The sequence below is a fragment of the Sprattus sprattus genome (genome assembly GCF_963457725.1).
Source record: "Sprattus sprattus genome assembly, chromosome: 10".
NCBI lineage: Eukaryota > Metazoa > Chordata > Actinopteri > Clupeiformes > Clupeidae > Sprattus > Sprattus sprattus.
The window spans coordinates 2,605,105-2,623,655 of NC_137908.1; the positions used below are offsets into that span (position 1 = coordinate 2,605,105).

The 18,551-nt window shown below is 44.8% G+C and overlaps 2 protein-coding genes across 2 annotated transcripts in view; one reads left to right on the forward strand and one right to left on the reverse strand.

Moving 5' to 3' along the window:
* slc6a14 (solute carrier family 6 member 14) overlaps positions 1-7,867 on the forward strand; it is a gene marked incomplete at both ends in the record, with an annotated part of 15,399 nt that extends 7,532 nt beyond the window's left edge. Inside the window, 9 exons of the mRNA XM_080845798.1 lie at positions 431-563; positions 1,859-1,999; positions 3,034-3,262; positions 4,105-4,230; positions 4,916-5,034; positions 5,550-5,649; positions 6,178-6,287; positions 7,201-7,368; positions 7,649-7,867. Coding sequence (XP_080701924.1) covers positions 431-563; positions 1,859-1,999; positions 3,034-3,262; positions 4,105-4,230; positions 4,916-5,034; positions 5,550-5,649; positions 6,178-6,287; positions 7,201-7,368; positions 7,649-7,867 — 1,345 coding nt within the window. The remainder of the gene's footprint in view (positions 1-430; positions 564-1,858; positions 2,000-3,033; positions 3,263-4,104; positions 4,231-4,915; positions 5,035-5,549; positions 5,650-6,177; positions 6,288-7,200; positions 7,369-7,648) is intronic.
* Positions 7,868-9,366: 1,499 nt separating this feature from the next.
* On the reverse strand, positions 9,367-16,841 carry LOC308371716 (acidic mammalian chitinase-like; the record flags this gene model as incomplete). Its single annotated transcript, XM_080846703.1, has 11 exons — positions 9,367-9,677; positions 11,042-11,180; positions 13,647-13,772; positions 14,183-14,368; positions 14,656-14,779; positions 15,076-15,200; positions 15,626-15,791; positions 15,949-16,005; positions 16,145-16,346; positions 16,454-16,483; positions 16,817-16,841. 11 exons carry the CDS (start codon positions 16,839-16,841, stop codon positions 9,367-9,369), a joined length of 1,491 nt encoding a protein of 496 aa, XP_080702829.1.
* Between the last annotated feature and the right edge of the window lie 1,710 nt (positions 16,842-18,551).

The following is an 18,551-nucleotide window of genomic DNA, read 5'->3' on the forward strand; positions in this document are numbered from 1 at the left end:
AGCTTCAAGTGATGCAGCTCTGTTTGTTGTTTGTGAGTGACCAGGTTCTATGGAACATGCCTTTCATAAATGCCTTGAGAGTTTAAGCTAGTTCTGTTTGTTGTAAGTGACCCGCTAGAATGGAACGTGCCCTCCTCAAATGCCTTGAGTGTTTGTGCTCATGAGGTTCTGTTTGTTCTCACATGGTTCTGTTTGTGCTCATGCTGTTCTGTTTGTGCTCATGTGGTTCTGTCTGTGCTCATGTGGTTCTGTCTGTGCTCATGTGGTTCTGTCTGTGCTCATGTGGTTCTGTTTGTGCTCATGTGGTTCTGTTTGTTCTCATGAGGTTCTGTTTGTTCTCATGTGGTTCTGTTTGTTCTCATGTGGTTCTGTTTGTCTGTTTGCGCTGATCCGGTTCTGTTTGTGCTGATGTGGTTCTGTTTGTTCTAAGTGAGCGGGTTCTGCAGCGCACCCCCTCCATGGATGAGACGGGTCCGGTCGTCTGGCACCTGGCCTTGTGTCTGCTCCTGGCGTGGATCCTGGTGGGCGCCGCCCTCTTCAAAGGCATCAAGTCCTCTGGGAAGGTGTGTGTGTGTGTGTGTCTGTGTGTGTCTGTGTGTGTGTGTGTTTGTGTGTGCTCAGGGCAAGGACCTTGCTTTGATTTGTCTATAAAACAAATAATGTTTTTTCCTTAGCTGTAGCTTTTTTATAGGTCATGGACTGGTATTAAGCAGGCGCTTTTATCCAAAGCCACGTACAAACAACCTGCAGTGAACAAGAATCAAACCGCCATTCAGCACTAAGATAATCATTTTAAAATATTTTAGAATGATTTGAGGCATAATTAGGTGTGTTTAGAGCAAGGATGTTGATTTGAGGCATAATTAGGTGTGTTTAGAGCAAGGATGTTGATTTGAGGCATAATTAGGTGTGTTTAGAGCAAGGATGTTGATTTGAGGCATAATTAGGTGTGTTTAGAGCAAGGATGTTGATTTGAGGCGTAATTAGGTGTGTTTTAGAGCAAGGATGTTGATTTGAGGCGTAATTAGGTGTGTTTAGAGCAAGGATGTTGATTTGAGGCGTAATTAGGTGTGTTTAGAGCAAGGAGGTGGTTGCCATGTCCAAAAAGCCCTTTCTGATAGTGGGGCCCCAGGTTCTGTCCAACTCAAAGCGACACTTCTGAAAGCGACTTCTGAAAGCGACAGTCTTTAAATTTACTGTTGAGATGGCATGGCAACTCCCATCTACACAGGTCTTTTATTTAAGGATATGATGTGATATGCTGTCTGTCTGTCTGTTTAGGAGATGATGTGATATGCTGTCTGTCTGTTAGGGAGATGATGTGATATGCTGTCTGTCTGTTAGGGAGATGATGTGATATGCTGTCTGTCTGTTTAGGATCAGATGTGATATGCTGTCTGTCTGTTAGGATCTGATGTGATATGCTGTCTGTCTGTTTAGGAGATGATGTGATATGCTGTCTGTCTGTTAGGGAGATGATGTGATATGCTGTCTGTCTGTTAGGGAGGTGATGTGATATGCTGTCTGTCTGTTAGGGAGATGATGTGATATGCTGTCTGTCTGTTAGGGAGCTGATGTGATATGCTGTCTGTCTGTTTAGGATCAGATGTGATATGCTGTCTGTCTGTTAGGGAGATGATGTGATATGCTGTCTGTCTGTTAGGGAGATGATGTGATATGCTGTCTGTCTGTTTAGGATCAGATGTGATATGCTGTCTGTCTGTTTAGGAGATGATGTGATATGCTGTCTGTCTGTTTTGTCTGTCGTGTCTGCTGTTACCAGTCGTGAAAATTAGGAAATGAAGCCCTGTGCTTTAATTAATGACACCCAGGTGCATTTACCCGTGTCGCCCTGTAGGTGGTGTACTTCACAGCCCTGTTCCCCTATGTGGTGCTGGTGATCCTGGTCATCACCGGGGCGCTTCAGGAGGGCGCCAGAAACGGCATCGACTTCTACATCGGCACGCAGTCCAACCTCACCAAGCTGGCGGAGGCTGAGGTAGAACACGCTTCTCCTCACTCGGCTCGTGTCGTTTGTGTGTGTGTGTGTGTGAACCTTCTCCTCACTCAGCTTGTGTCGTGTGTGTGTGTGTACCTTCTCCTCACTCAGCTCGTGTGTGTGTGTGTGTGTGTGTGTGTGTGTGTGTGTGTGTGTGTGTGTGTGTGTTTACCTTCTCCTCACTCAGCTCGTGTGTGTGTGTGTGTGTTTACCTTCTCCTCACTCAGCTCGTGTGTGTGTGTGTGTGTTTACCTTCTCCTCACTCAGCTTGTGTGTGTGTGTGTTTACCTTCTCCTCACTCAGCTCGTGTCGTGTGTGTGTGTGTTTACCTTCTCCTCACTCAGCTCGTGTCGTGTGTGTGTGTGTGTGTTTACCTTCTCCTCATTCAGCTCGTGTCGTGTGTGTGTGTGTTTACCTTCTCCTCACTCAGCTCGTGTCGTGTGTGTGTGTGTGTGTGTGTGTGTGTGTGTACCTTCTCCTCACTCAGCTCGTGTGTGTGTGTGTACCTTCTCCTCACTCAGCTCGTGTGTGTGTGTGTTTACCTTCTCCTCACTCGGCTCGTGTCGTGTCGTGTGTGTGTGTGTGTGTGTGTGTGTGTGTGTGCCTTCTCCTCACTCAGCTCGTGTGTGTGTGTGTGTGTGTACCTTCTCCTCACTCAGCTCGTGTCGTGTGTGTGTGTGTTTACCTTCTCCTCACTTCAGTGCCGTGTGTTTTTTGCGATGAAATGTTTTTATTTTTTATAACAATGAGAGAGTAGACACACAGATACAGGGAGAGTAGTCCCTATAAGTGGCCAGAAAGACAGGGTGACAAGAAAATTAAAACAACATGATAAAAATTCACATAGACCAGTATATGGAGGACAGAAAAGACACAATAGACAGACATGACATACAGACACAGGGACATAGACAAATGGAAGGGATGACTCCAAGAGTGTTAACTGGTCACCATTGGTCATTGTTTCTTGTTTCTTGTTTATTGTGAGCCCTTGAGACCTAAGACCTTGTTGTTTTTATGCCTTCCTATGACAGGTGTGGAAAGATGCGGCATCGCAGATCTTCTTCTCGCTGTCCATCGCGTGGGGCGGCGTGACCGCCCTCTCCTCCTACAACCGCTTCCACAACAACTGTTACCAGGACGCCATTGTCGTGTGCGTCATCAACTGCGCCACGAGCGTGTTCGCGGGGTTCGCCATCTTCTCCATCCTCGGACACATGGCTCACGTGTACAACAAGTCTGTGGACGAGGTCGCAGACGCAGGTGAGGCTTTTGAACCCCCTCCAGGCTCCATCCTATTGCTGTAGTGTGTGTGTCTGTGTCTGTCTGTCTGTCTGTCTGTCTGTCTGTCTGTCTGTCTGTCTGTCTGTGTCTGTCTGTCTGTCTGTCTGTCTGTCTGTCTGTCTGTCTGTCTGTCTGTCTGTCTGTCTGTCTCTGTCTGTCGTTCTGTCACTTTAAAAAAAAACACGCGATTGAAAACACTCCAGTCTCCATCTTATTGCTGTAATGAACAAGTGTGTGTGTGTGTGTGTGTGTGTTTGTTTGTTGCATTGTGATATGTTTACAACACGTACAACCACATTAACTACTATTGCTTTCCTGGGCCCCCCTCAAACAGAGGGGTCCCCCCTGGCGAGCTGGGTTCTGCTGAAGATCTTCTTAACCAATGAAACGTTTATATTTGCTCAAGGAAGGAAAGGCCTCAGGTTAAAGCACCTGGAGAAGATGTTCAGTGTTGATACTGCTGTATAAATATTTGACAGTGAAAGGACTATTCACGTGTGACTGTTTGAGAATGAACTCTGACATGATGGTCTGTGTGTGCTTTGTTCAACCAGAAATAGCAGAACAGGATTCCTTACAGAAACACCTTAGCACCTTTATTATTCACCGCTTAAGGGTGTAGTTTGCAATTCTAATCGGATACGCTGTTTGTTGAACTCAGCAAATTGCTCCTTGTGGTGCTCTAGCTGTGCGTTCAGTGTGTTTGTCTCTACCTTTTAACCATTAGAAAATGCATAAATCACGTCAGTTATCTGCCAGTTTTTGTGACCTGCTGGTGTGTGTGTGTGTGTGTTTGTGTGTGTGTGTGTGTGTATGTGCAGGATTTGGGCTGGCCTTCATAGCCTACCCTGAAGCCCTGTCCCAGCTGCCAGTGTCTCCTCTCTGGTCCATTCTTTTCTTCTTCATGCTGCTCACCCTCGGCCTGGACTCCCAGTTCGCTGGCATCGGTACGACCCACACACACACACACACACACACACACAGACCGACACACACGCTTCATACGATGACACACAGAAACACCTCATAAGATGCCTCACCCCCACACCCACCTCATACGATGACACACACACACACACACACAGACACACACACACACCCACTAACACTTCTTGTATGATCACAGCCCTTTAGAAATTCAGGCCTGGTTTATGATGACCTAATACTTGAAAGAAAGAGATTTCCTTGAAAAGTTCATATGTTTGCACTAATTATTGCTATGCGATGGATAAGTATAGCCTGACCACATATGAACATATCACAACAGCATGATCTCATATAAACACATCACAACAGCATGATCTCATGTTACTAAGATAAGATAAGATAAACTTGTATTAATCCCGTTAGGGAAATTCAGGTGTCTTAGCAGCAAGAAGGGGACAACAGGAATGGGATCAAACATACACATAAAAAATTAAAATTAAAACGGTCCAGCTTCCTCCGTGTTCTATCCTCGCCAACTGCCTCCAGAGTTGGGGGGACTCTTCCGCCCGCCCAGCCGGTAGTCCGAATGTAATATATCACAACAGCATGACCTCATGTTAATATATCACAACAGCAATCACACACAACTTTAGAGATAAAGGAATGTTTTTAAAGGAAAGTTATGTGGATGTGTTTTTATTTCAGAGGTCATAACGACGTGTCTAACGGATGCCTGGCCATCGTTCTTTAAGTCCAGGAGGAGCATCGTGACAGTTGGAGTGTGTGTTGTCCTCTTCCTGCTCGGACTGCCCTGCGTCACAGGGGTGTGTGTGTGCTCACACTTTGTGTCTTTTATACGTGTGATCAGTCTTTATGGCTTCCTCCAAAAATTATGATATTTCACTTTAAAATAACTATGTTTTTGATGTGTATTGAACAGATCATGAGCTGCTTCTATGATATTTAAAGACCTATCACCGTCTAATTATCTAATTCTATTCTATTCTATGGTTTTATAATCCACCCGGAAGCTCTATTATTCCACTTGGAAGTTTTATTTGTATTTTATACTATGTATGTATTTATTTACTTATTTTTGTATGTGTATTGAGCAGAACATGTGCTAATTCTATGATGTTTTAATAGTTTATCCCCATCTATCTGTCTATTCTATTCTATTCTATTCTATTGTGTTCTTAAACCTTTCTAAAACCTCCAAATGTTCTATTACTGCTGATGGACTCAGTGTGAATCTCTGCTCATCTCTTGTTTGTGGTTCCTAGGCTGGAATATACTGGGTCACTCTGATTGGCTGCTCATCTCTGTTTGTGGTTCCTAGGCTGGAATATACTGGGTCACTCTGATTGACCACTTCTGTGGGGGATGGGTCCTCCTGTTCGTGGGACTGTTAGAGCTCATTGGGCTGTCTTACATCTATGGTAAATATATCGGGCTATCTTATATCTATGGTGAATATATTGGGCTATCTGATGTCTGTGGTAAATATATTGATCCATCAAACATCTATGGTCAATGTATTCTTCACTCTTTAAAGCAACACTATGCAACATTTTGACACATTTTAAGGGCATGGTTTTATGGTATTTACTAATTTGGGTACCATCCTCAAATTCATTTTGATAGCATATGGTCATCTGAAAGACAGAAAAACACTTGTGTCTTTTCCACTAGCCATCCAGGATATGCACTATGTAGGCAAAAATGGAAGAAAAGCTTTCACAGCATGACATTGCCAGCTATACCGCCAAAAGACACCAGTTAGTGTGTTGGCAAGCTTCTATCAGTGCCAACTGGGCTGTTGGTGGTGCAAGGTTATTGCATGCCTTTTAGGTAGTTAGCTTGCTAGTTTTGGAACAGAACTGTTTAATGCTGCTTTAACAACTTGTTGAGATTTTTACATCGGTTTCTCTGAAACGCCTAGAATTTGATCCCATTTTGATATGCAGGACTGAACCGCTTCACTCAGGACATTGAGATGATGATCGGGACCAAGAGCACCACCTTCTGGCTGTGGTGGAAATCCTGCTGGTTCTTCATCTCCCCTGCGGTCATCCTGGTAGGTGGCGTTTCCTCTCACACACACACACACACACACACACACACACACACACACACACACACTCTCACACACACACACACACCTTCTGGCTGTGGTGGAAATCCTGCTGGTTCTTCATCTCCCCTGCGGTCATCCTGGTAGGTGGTGTTTCCTCTCCTTCCCGATCAGATGGGTATCGGATAGTTACAGACCACACAACATAGACTTAGGACCACTTCCTTAGCAAAAGTCTTCTAAAGGTTGTCTTCACAAGGTCGTCTTTAAAGGGTTTCGTCTAATGTCTGTCGGTGAGACTCTGGAACAAGCATGAGATGTGCTCCATCATTGCATGATTTTAAATCTGGTCTTAAAACATCATTTTCATTGAATTGTTTATCCAAGCATGTCCCCAGGGTTTTATTCTTCTAGTCAAAGTATTTCAATTAATTTTCATGACCAATACAACTACCACTAGAACCTAATTTGACCTTGTGTGTAACACACACACACACACACACATTTGGACCTAATATCATCTTGTGTGTAACACACACACACACACACACACACACACACACGCACACACATTTTGACCTAATATGACCATCCTTGTAACACACACACACACACACACACACCACACACACACACACACACACACACACACACACACATTTTGACCTAATATGATCTTGTGTGAACACACACGCACATACACGCACACATTTGGACCTAATTTGACCTTGTGTGGAATTTACGTCTATTGTCCTCCATGTCCTTCTCCTCGGTTAAAAGATTGAAATGCACATGGTCTCACCCAGTTGTTTGATAGCTCTCACGCACTCACACGCGCACACACACACACACACACACACACACACACACACACACACACACACACACACACTCACTCACTCTTATCTCTGCTCAGGTGATCCTGGTCTGGTCCCTGTTTACCCTCACCCCCCCCACCTACGGCTCGGTTCCCTACCCAGACTGGGGCGTGTCTCTGGGCTGGTGTATCACAGCGTTCTGCCTCATCTGGATCCCCATCGTGGCCGTGTGGAAAGTAGCCGGCGCGTCTGGCAGCCTCTGGCAGGTGAGGGAGTGTGTGTGTGTGTGTGTGTGTGTGTGTGGAAAGTAGCCGGCGCGTCTGGCAGCCTCTGGCAGGTGAGGGAATGGATGGGGGTGGGAGGAGTTTCCTAAATGTTTTAGCGAATATTAATTTAATGAGTTGAGTGGAAATGAATGGATTTCGAAGTTGCTTGTCAATTTGATATAGTCAAGTATGTGAAAAGCTCACTGTTTCTCTGTGTGTGTGTGTGTGTGTGTATGTGTGTGTGTGTGTGTGTGTGTGTGTGTGTGTGTGTGTGCTCCAGCGTGTTAAGACGACCTGCAGGCCCACAGACGAGTGGGGACCTTTCCTGGAGTGTCACCGGGGGGAGCGCTATGGCAACGAGCACTATGGTGACGAGCACTATGGTGACGAGCACTATGGTGACGAGCGCTATAGTGACGAGCAGCCACACCGGAGGAAGAAGAGTGTGGAGATGCACTCCGACGTCTTCTTCATCTCCAACCACAACACCCGCTTGTGATCGCCGCCACAAAAGCCAAAGGACTTTATAAATGAGGATTTTATATATTTTATATGTTGTGATTTAATATAATGTTTAATTTGTATTCATTTTTAAGTCATTTGCTTATTGTAGCTCGCAGGGGAGGTGACATGTCCTCTCCGTGCTTGTGGAGAAACCTCATGAAGGATGAGGGAGAGCCATGGGACAAATCAGATGGTTTTAATGAACAATAATGTATTATACTGGGACTTTAATGAGTTTCCATGAAATGATTAGCACTCTGTGTGTGTGTGTGTTTTTATTTGTCTGTCCTGATGTGGTGATGTGCTTCTGCTGAGCAGATTATCGATTGTTTACACAAATGTTGTATCTCTTTTTTAATATACATATTTTTAGTTTGAATGTTTTAAAAGCATGCTCAGGCTGTGAACACTGTGCTGTGCAATCTTTAATATGCAGACGTACTGCACTGTTTATGCAAAAGTCCATTCGGTGGGAATTGTACTTTGCCAAAAACCTTGTAAACCGATTAAACAGTTTTATGGAATATTCCATAGCCTAACCTCCTTCGTGGATTCTTGTTATGTGACCTACCAAAGCAGAATAACTAGCCTGACGATGTCATACTCATGATTCTAGTCAGAATATGAGTCTGATACCGGACCTTTGGGCTGTGATTATGGGGCGTGTTTCAAAGAACCAGGAAAGAAAATGCCTATTCGCTGAATTGGATACCTAGAACCAATCAGAGCAACGTAGTAGCCTATTACCATCTGATAGATTAAACTTTTACCTGATCCCTAGGAAGGACGGCAAAAACATCTTTTCAATGACAAATGCCTTAATCGCGTTTCTCTGTTCCTCTTTCAAAATGAATGCGCTGTCAATGTCTGTTGAGATATGCCTGCTCACGTTAATTAATTAGCATTAAGGCTACAAGCTACAGTTTATTTCGATGGGTTTTTTGTGTACACGTTAGCAATGATATAACAATAATGGTCTAGAGAACTTTAGTTAAGACAAACAATACTCTGTAACATTCGTGTTGCACATGCACAACTAACCGAGTCAATGTAGACATTAAAAAGTCGTGTAGATAGCTTAATTCACATAAAATATTCCCCACTAAGCACCCGAGACGCGGCCATCTTGGTCGGAGTTCGAATCTACCGGTTAATTCAACTCAAGCGTTGGTATCTGTCCATCAACGTATAAAGCCCGCCCTGCCAATTTGATTGGTCCGGTTTGATCCTACCGATGAAACTCTCTCCCAATTAACCCAGAGCCAGACCAAATCTCCCTGACAAAAAATGTTGTGGGCGGGGTTTGGGCTGGTATCCAGGCTACAGAATAACGGGACTCCACAACAAACATGCTCCAAGATTAGTTACGTTTATTTTCCATTTTATTTTCTGATGCCCTGCAAACGGATGTGTCATGGAAAGAGCTAGAAGGTTCCTCTATGCAGGAATTGGCCCGTGGCCCTGAGTTTGAGACCCCTGAGCTAGAAGGTTCCTCTATGCCCAGTTGCAGCAGGAGCAGGAGGTGTCGAACACCAGGCCGGAGGCGCAGTGCTGCACGTAGGTCCTGCCGCCGGCACACTCGTAGAAGGTGCCCTTGTTGGTGGGGTCGGGGAACATGCCGTCGTCATGGCCGGCACAGAAGCCGCTGCCGCTGCCGCCGCTGCTGCTACCACCACCGCTGCTGCTGCCGCCACCACCACTGCTGCTGCCGCCACCACTGCTGCTACCACCACCACTGCTGCTGCCGCCACCACCGGGCTGGGGCTGGGGAGGGGCATGGGCGGTGGAGGTGCCAGAGGCGCAGTCTTTGGGGGGGGGGGGGAGGGGGAGAGGAGAGGAGAGACATGGTGAATACCTCATAGTGTTTTAGAACAATTACTTGCAATGGGTCATGTTGAGTACTTTTCTAGTATGTGTACTTTTTATTTCATAGACTGCTTTTAAGATTTAACCTTAGGAATTTTTGGAATTAGGATGAGGATCTTTGGTGGATGTTGCTACCATGGAGATCATAGATGTGGCTCTGTATGTGTGAAGTCCTATCAGTTGAGCTTTGTTTGTATAATGGCTGACTCTTGGTCAATGATTGAGGGCAAAACATAAGAGTGAAGCCTCTAATGCTACACCGGTCACACTGATTTAGGTTGGTGAGCTACCACTGAGTAAAGTAGTTTAATTAGGTTGGTGAGCTATCTCTGAGTAAAGTAGTTTAATTAGGTTGGTGAGCTATCTCTGAGTAAAGTAGTTTAATTAGGTTGTTGAGCTTTCTCTGAGTAAAGTAGTTTAATTAGGTTGGTGAGCTATCTCTGAGTAAAGTAGTTTAATTAGGTTGGTGAGCTATCTCTGAGTAAAGTAGTTTAATTAGGTTGTTGAGCTTTCTCTGAGTAAAGTAGTTTAATTAGGTTGGTGAGCTTTCTCTGAGTAAAGTAGTTTAAGTAGGTTGTTGAGCTATCACTGAGTAAAGTAGTTTAATTAGGTTGGTGAGCTTTCTCTGAGTAAAGTAGTTTAAGTAGGTTGGTGAGTTATCTCTGAATAAAGTACTTGAATCAGGTTGGTAGGCTTTCACGGAGTAAAGTAGTTTAATAAGGTTGTTGAGCTTTCTCTGAATAAAGTAGTTTAAATAGGTTTGTGAGCTATCACTGAGTAAAGTAGTTTAATTAGGTTGTTGAGCTATCTCTGAATAAAGTAGTTTAATTACGTTGGTGAGCTATCTCTGAATAAAGTAGTTTAATGAGGTTGGTGAGCTATCTCTGAATAAAATAGTTTAATTAGGTTGTTGAGCTTTCTCTGAATAAAGTAGTTTAATTAGGTTTGTGAGCTATCTCTGAGTAAAGCAGTTTAATTTGGTCGTTGAGCTATCGCTGAGTAAAGTAGTTTAATAAGGTTGGTGAGCTATCTCTGAATAAAGTAGTTTAATTAGGTTTGTGAGCTATCACTGAGTAAAGTAGTTTAATTTGGTCGGTGAGCTATCTCTGAGTAGGCTAAAGTAGTTTAATTAGGTTTGTGAGCTATCACTGAGTAAAGTAGTTTAATTAGGTTGTTGAGCTATCTCTGAGTAAAGAACTTTAATTAGGTTGGTGAGCTATCACTGAGTAAAGTAGTTTAATTAGGTTGTTGAGCTTTCTCTGAGTAAAGAACTTTAATTAGGTTGGTCGTTGGTGGCTCTTACTTGCACTGGTGCCCAGGCCGCTCTTGATGGTGTTGATCAGAGGGTATCTGCCCTGGCCGCAGAAGGTGCCGCTGAAGTCATCCATGTCCAAAGTCCACACCATGGCTCCGCCGAAATCGCTCTTCTTCAGCCAATCAATCTACATCGGCCCAGGTGCAGTGTCAGTGTCACTGTACACTCTCTCACCACTAGATGCAGTTTTAGTCTGACTACACACTCTCTCATAAACACCGCAAACGGTTAAAATGTTGAAACTCATGGTTTTTATCTTGCTCTTCCTTAGCCACTCAATCTGAAACGGGACCAGTGCAGTTCCTCTAAAGAACACTAAAATCTTTAGATCTTAAAATCGCAATCAGTCCCTTTGCCAAACCGCATATAGCACACGGTATTTTGCATCGTATTTATCAACCAAGAACCTCGTCTGAACCATCCATTAGTGTTAATAGCGCGCAGCTAAAATAGGGAAGAAAGAGGATGCGCGTTCCTGCCACCATGAATGATGAGTTAAAATTAGAATTAGAGCTTTGGTTAACGAGGCTACAGCAAACTAACCCGGGTAAATATAAAAACTCATAATATTTCTCCATTTAGCCCCTCCGTCCACATTTAAAGTGGTTATCACTTTGAGTCTTTTATTAGTGAGCTGATGATTTGAAAAAAAATATATAGTTTTCAGCGAACATTGAGTTTCGGGGTTGGTATGGTTGCCCCTCAGGGTGCCGGTTTAGCTTCTTATTAATGAGTTTATGTTCACAAGTTCATATTCACACATATTAACACAAGTTAATCACACACAGGCAACTGCAAACTGTTAAGATGGTTCCTTAAGATAGAGATAGCTAATAGCCAGGTTAACTGCTCCATCGTGTAACGGTAGAAAAGTGCCATTATGCACGTGAAAATTGGCTGCCTACTTTTTAGGGGGTTACCTAGCAACGGGTAGTCAAGAGTTGAAATTGAATAGTGGAGACGCGAAAACTACGGTCTGACTCCTAATAATAATCATACGAGAGTTTAACTGCGAACCCCGGACGAACGGTATCCTGCATGAAGTAAGGTCAGTCGTCGTAGCAGTTTTGTTAGCGAGAAGAGTAAGGACATTTGCGACAGAGAGCTACAGCCTGGTTGGAGCGTTGGGGAGTTAAATGGAGGCGTTAGCTTGGAAGCTAAACCAACTTTTCCCAGCTCAACAGCGTTCTCCTGGGCAACGGATAATACCCTGGGAACTAGTAGTGACCACTCTCCGCTGCTGGCCCCACTAACAAAGAGGTGTAGTCCTTAACCAAGGTACCGTTTTCTTGATCTACGGCCAGTGGAGGTCCAACATAGCCTTTGCGGACGCTGTATTAGGGACCTGGGCTTTGAACGGATAGAGCATGTCTATTTCCACGGACCGTAGCCTAGCTAAAGCCTTTGATGAACACTCCCCACTCTGAAAAACAATGGTTTATTTAAGTAGGCTCTTCATAGCGATGCGCTGGACTATATTGATGGTCATTTATTCTATTTAACTAATATTTATGATGATTGATATGAATTCTGATTGCTATTTATTTGAATTGCTTTTTATTCCAATGGATTGAAGTGTATTCTGTTGGAATAAATTGCTATTTATTCTATTTATTTAATCTATTTTAACATACTGATCATTTTAATACAGTTGATGTACTGAACAAAGTGAAGTTGGCTCTGTTGTTGTCCTGTGCTCTGTAGAGTATTGATCAGAATATCAATATAGATAATATCAATATATAATAGAGTATTGTCTAATAGAGTATACTCTGTATTTGCAGCCCCTTTGCTGTCCCTGACCGGCCCACGGGGAGGTCAAAGGTAAATTAGGAATCAAACGTTAAACGATAAAAATGTATATTATTATTAATGTGTATACTTATACTATTGCATTGCAAGCTTGCTCTTGTGTGTGTGTGTGTGTGTGTGTGCCATGTGTATTAGACGTCTGGGCACACCTTTAATACTGCAAAAACAAAAAATGTTCATGCTGAATTGAGTTCAGCCTATCCACAACACCTATCCATCCTCTAAATAGTCCTAGGAATACACAACACCCCTTACTTTAAAACGGCGGATTCCAACGCTGAAAACCATGCTGTTTTTCAAAAGCACTGCCCTGGGCGGATACATTTGAAAACTGGATTTAAAGCGTGGACAGGGCAAACTGAAATTCTCAGACATTCGGTTGCCATGGCACTGGGGGTAGCTTGCGCTCGAGAGGCTATAACGTCAAAATAAACATGGAAGGTGAAATTAGTATGCTGCTCTGCCTCTACAATTTACTTAGTTTAGTTAGTGTACTTCGAGTACAAGTACATTTCCTGAATAGATACGTGTTACTCCTATGGAGAATGCGAGCACTGAGCACAGTATTACGCCTGAAATGGCCACAATCCTGTTCGTAAATGAGGCCCTCAATCTGAAACGGGACAGGTAGTTTCAGTTATACGTTATCAGTCTCTAATGAACACTGTACACCATGACATTTAACAGCTGTGTTCCCTGAAGTGTTGAAACATGCTAATGGCTAGCCCTTACCTACAATCATCTCTATAACGTTTTTATCGTACTTCTTGCTAGCCCTCACCTTGGCCTGGAAGCTCTTGACGTTGTCGTAGCCGACCCAGGTGAGCTGGGTGGGGCTGTAGGCATAGGGCACCTGAGTCCTGGAGTCCCAGGCCTGAGTGGCTCCTCCCTTCAGGAAGGTGCAGATCTGGAAGGGGGAAACCGCAGAAGCGGTTAGAATGGCAGGAACCAATCACAAGCTTCAATAAGGAATACAGCTGTTAGAATGGCAGGAACCAATCACAAGCTCCGATAAGGACTACAGCTGTTAGAATGGCAGGAACCAATCACAAGCTTCAATAAGTCTATAATCAAATCAGTACAGCAACATGGCACCATAAGGGAACTACACTTACGGCTCTGTTGTGCAAATTATTGTCAAGGTGCTCAAAGCGCACACCTCATAGTAGGCCCATAATCATGGTGCTGTATAAGGTCAAAGCACACACCCTGATAGTAGGCCCAGAATTATGGTTCTGTTTCGAGTAAGGTCAAAGCACACACCTTATAGTAGGCCCAGAATTATGGTTCTGTTTCGAGTAAGGTCAAAGCACACACCTCATAGTAGGCCAAGGATCCAGCCTGCCTGGTGAAGGGTCCAGCGGGTCCGGGTCCGCTGGCGGGAGCGCCAATACCGTTGTTGGAGGCACTGGCCAGTTTGAAGGTGTGGCCGTAGGTGGCAAAACCAACCAGCAGCTTCTCAGCGGGGGCGCCCTGACTCTTCCAGTAGTTCATGGCGTAGTCCTGATCATGGCACAGGAGAGTGGGGTTAGGGTTAGAGTTACAGTCAGATACATCACAGATGGGTTAGGGTTAGAGTAAGATACATCAAAGAGGCTTCTGTCTTAGGTGTGTAATATGGTAATTCACTAGAACGTATTAATTCTCATCACACCTGTATTCTGGATCAGCCTTGTACAGGGGGCTGTGTGTGTGTGTGTGTTTGAGTCTCACCACGTTGAAGTAGATGCGGTCTCCCTTGTCAGCGGGGCCCTTGTACAGGGGGCTGTGTGTGTGTGTGTGAGTCTCACCACGTTGAAGTAGATGTGCTCTCCCTTGGAATCAGGGCTCCTGTACAGGGGGCTGTGTTCACCCGTCTGGTGCTCATATGAGCCGTAGAAGTCATAGGTCATGACATGGAAGTAATCCAGGACTCTGACAAGGAGACGGAACTCAGGTCATATGACTCAGGCTCTAGCTACCATTCAGAATGTGTGTGTTTGCATGTTTGGGGGTGCTGGTCTAGGTGTGTATGTGTGTGTGTTCGGTGTGTGTGTGTTGCTACATGTCAGAGTTGTTTCCAGACCCACTTGAACTAGATGTATCATTAAATGCTATGCCTGCAAAAACACAGGACTTTGCAGAAATACATGCGTTTCAACTTAAGTAGGCCGAATGGGTTTTTGGCTTGTCCCAGCATTCTGTGTATTTGAAAATGTATCCAGACTCACTTGCCGAGCTGGGGAATCTGGTATGCGGTGTCGATGGTTTCCTTGCCGGCAGACACAGCAGCAGTCAGCATCAGACGAGGACGGTTGGTCTTCGTGGCCTCAGCCTCGAAAGCAGCCATGAGCTCCTGTGCACATCAGACAAAACAAGTCAAAAGTCAGTAATGTCAAACATTCAAATAATGACAAAAGACACACAGACTGACACACATATGCATTCCATGAAGGATGAATTGTTGTATTACAGAAAAAACTTCTAAAATGGCCATCCACACACAAGCAGTAGTTCAGTATTTCTTACCTGGGCGAGGTAGTAGTCCAGTGGTTCTTAGTTCGGCGAGGATGGTGTAACACACACACACACACACACACACAGGCTGACCAGTAGTCCAGTAGTTGTTACCTGAGCGAGGGTGGTTTAACACACACACACACACACACATACACACACACACAGGTTGACCAGTAGTTGTTACCTGGGCGAGGGTGGTGTAACACACACACACACACAAACACACACACACACACACACAGGTTGACCAGTAGTTGTTACCTGGGCGAGGGTGGTGTAACGGGTCTTGTCGATGGCAGGGCTGCCTCTGGAGCCGGGGTACTCCCAGTCGATGTCCAGACCATCAAACTCATACTGCCTCAGGAACTTGATGACGGAGGTGATGAAGGTCTGACGGGTACCAGCAGAAGCCACCATAGCAGAGAACCTGGCCAGGGAGGGACAGAGAGAGAAAGAAAGAGAGAGAAAGAGAGAGGGAGGGGGGGGGGGGAGAGAGAGAGAGATGGAAAAAAAGACAAATCAGTTAGTAACAAGTACCTGCCACCACAGAGGTGACAGAAATGCACTGAGGGGTCATCACTTACTTAGGGGTCCCCATGTTCCATCCACCGACGGCCAGGAGGGTCTTCAGCTCGCTGTTCCTGAGGGAGACATCAAGAGTACTGTGTTGAAGCCAAGGGCTGATAGCACTGGATCAAGGGTACTGTGCTGAGGCCAAGGGCAGAAAGCGGTGGATCACGACAGAACAGCTGACCACTGCTTTCTGCCACAGAAACTCACTGGTTCTTGAGGGCCTGGAACTCGGCATAGAGTTTCTCGTCATCCCACTCGACGCTCTTGATCATGTTGTTGTCCATGGTGGCGAAGGCGTAGATCAGGTGGTCACAAAGGCATGGGTCCACGTTGGTGGGAAGGAACTTCCCTGCTCCAGGTCTGTACTGTCCCCAGTTGGTGAAGTAACAAGACAGGAGATAGGAGGATCCTGGGTACGGACAGAGAAGAAGAGAAACGTCACTCCCAGGCCCGATACACTGACAGGCTAAGATACGCTAAGATAGAGGCTTTGACGTGTGTCAGGAGAGAGCTTACCTAGCTGCGCGTGCAGCAGGAATGCCAGTCCTGTTACAAAGGGGAATGAAGATAGTGATTATAATTATCTTATAGTATTAAAGCAGCATTATACACGTATGACATTCACTTGATGTCTTTGGACTAAATCCGCCATAACGCCATATGGTTATTGGTTTGTGACTCGCATTACATTTACTTCTATCATTAAAGCAAGCAGTTATGCCTAGACATAAAGATTTCCTGGCCCCTTATCTTAAAAGTCTACTCAGTTTCAAATACAATACAGAACAGTTTGAAAGTTACTAATACAGAATGAATGTATGCAAATGTGGAAAGTCTAAGTGTAAAAATTAGGTCTCAGTAGCACAAGGACTTACTTACCAACGCAAAGGAGAAACTTGCCCATGGTGTCTCTGACTGTACAACTACCAGTGAGCTCTCAGGCCTTTATATACTCTCAGAGCACGCTAACTTATCGCCCAATCTCCCCCAGTGACATTTACTCAGGCGTCAAAGTCAAAGTATTTTATTTAATAGCTTAGCGTCATCAGAGCAGTTGAACTCTTGTGACCTGGCAGGCAACATCTACGCAGTAGACGGCATACAAGATAAAAAAAATAACATATATCATATAATATTTAACATAGTAACAACTATTTAAATTTAAATGAAGGGCTAGCAAGAAGTTTACAGGGTGTAGGAGTTCAATTCAATCATATAGATACAGTATATGTAGTAAGTACGGTGAGTGAGTTGTATGATTGGGGGAGCTGAATGTGCATGGTGATCAGTTTTGCTGGTTCAGGAGCCTTACGGCCTCGGCGAAAAAGCTGTTTGTAAGTCTAGTAGTCCGTGCTAGCATGTTCAGGTAACGTCTTCCAGACGGCAGCAGTGTGAGAAATCCATAGCCTGGGTGGCTTTGGTCCTTTATGATGTTCCGTGCTTTGCTAAGGCATCTCGTGTTGTAGATGCCTTGCACGGAAGGGAGATGGCAGCCAATGACGTGACCCCTTTTCTGCAGCTTCCTGAAGTCCACGATCATCTCCTTGGTCTTGCAGACGTTGAGAGACTGGTTGTTATCTTGGCACCATGTTACCAAGCCCCTTATCTCATCTCTATAAGTGGCCTCTCTTTGTTGTTGGAGATGAGACCCAGGATGGTAGTGTCTGCAAACTTAAGGATGATGTTGGAACTGTGTGTTGCCACACAGTCCTGCGTGTACAAGGAGTACAGGGACCCCAAGTACCCTGGGGGGCCCCGGTACTCAGGGTCTGTGAAGAGGAGGTGTGGTTGCCCATTCTCATCACCTGGGGTCTGCTCGTCAGGAAGTGCAGGATCCAGTTGCACAGGGATGTTTAAGACCCAGGCTCCTGAGTTTAGGGACGAACTTGGCAGGCACAATGGTGTTGACTGCTGAGCTGTAGTCCACAAAAAGCATCCTCATACAGTATGTTACCCTTTTCCAGGTGGGAGAGGGCGGTGTGCGTTGTCGATCTGTTTGGGCGGTATGCAAATTGAAAGGGGTCTAGGGTGTTTGAAAGGGTAGTGCAGATGTGGGTTCTGACCAGCTGCTTAAAGTAACCCATTATGCAACAATTATACTTCAGGGTTAGGGTTAGGATAAGCAGTTTAACCTTAAAATAACAGCTTGAACAAAATTGGGGCCCTACAATGCTACAATCGCCTCCGTGCAATTACCATACCAGGGCCCATAGGCATATAACTTCGTTCTGTAGTCTTGCCTGCCGCAGCCCGAGTTGTTTAGTTTCTGCCGTAGTACCAGTACTAGTAAGTAGCTTATTTGCCGTCTTGCTTTATCTTGTGTTGCACTTGCTTGATGTTTGATTGTGTAAGGACAGTCGTTGAGTTACTAGTTCGTCATAGTCAGCACATTTCAAGAGATTTCGTTAGTTTTAGCTGCTAGCATACTTTTAGCGAATAGCTATTGATCCGTATTGCTGCTTTAAAGCACTTCATGATGGTGGAGGTCAGTGCAAGAGGGCGGTAGTCTAGGACACTCATGAGATTGTGTGTTTTAATGTGTCTGTCCTGTTGTGGTGATGTGCTCCTGCTGAGCAGATTACGGTTGTTTACACAAATGGTTTATCTTTTTATA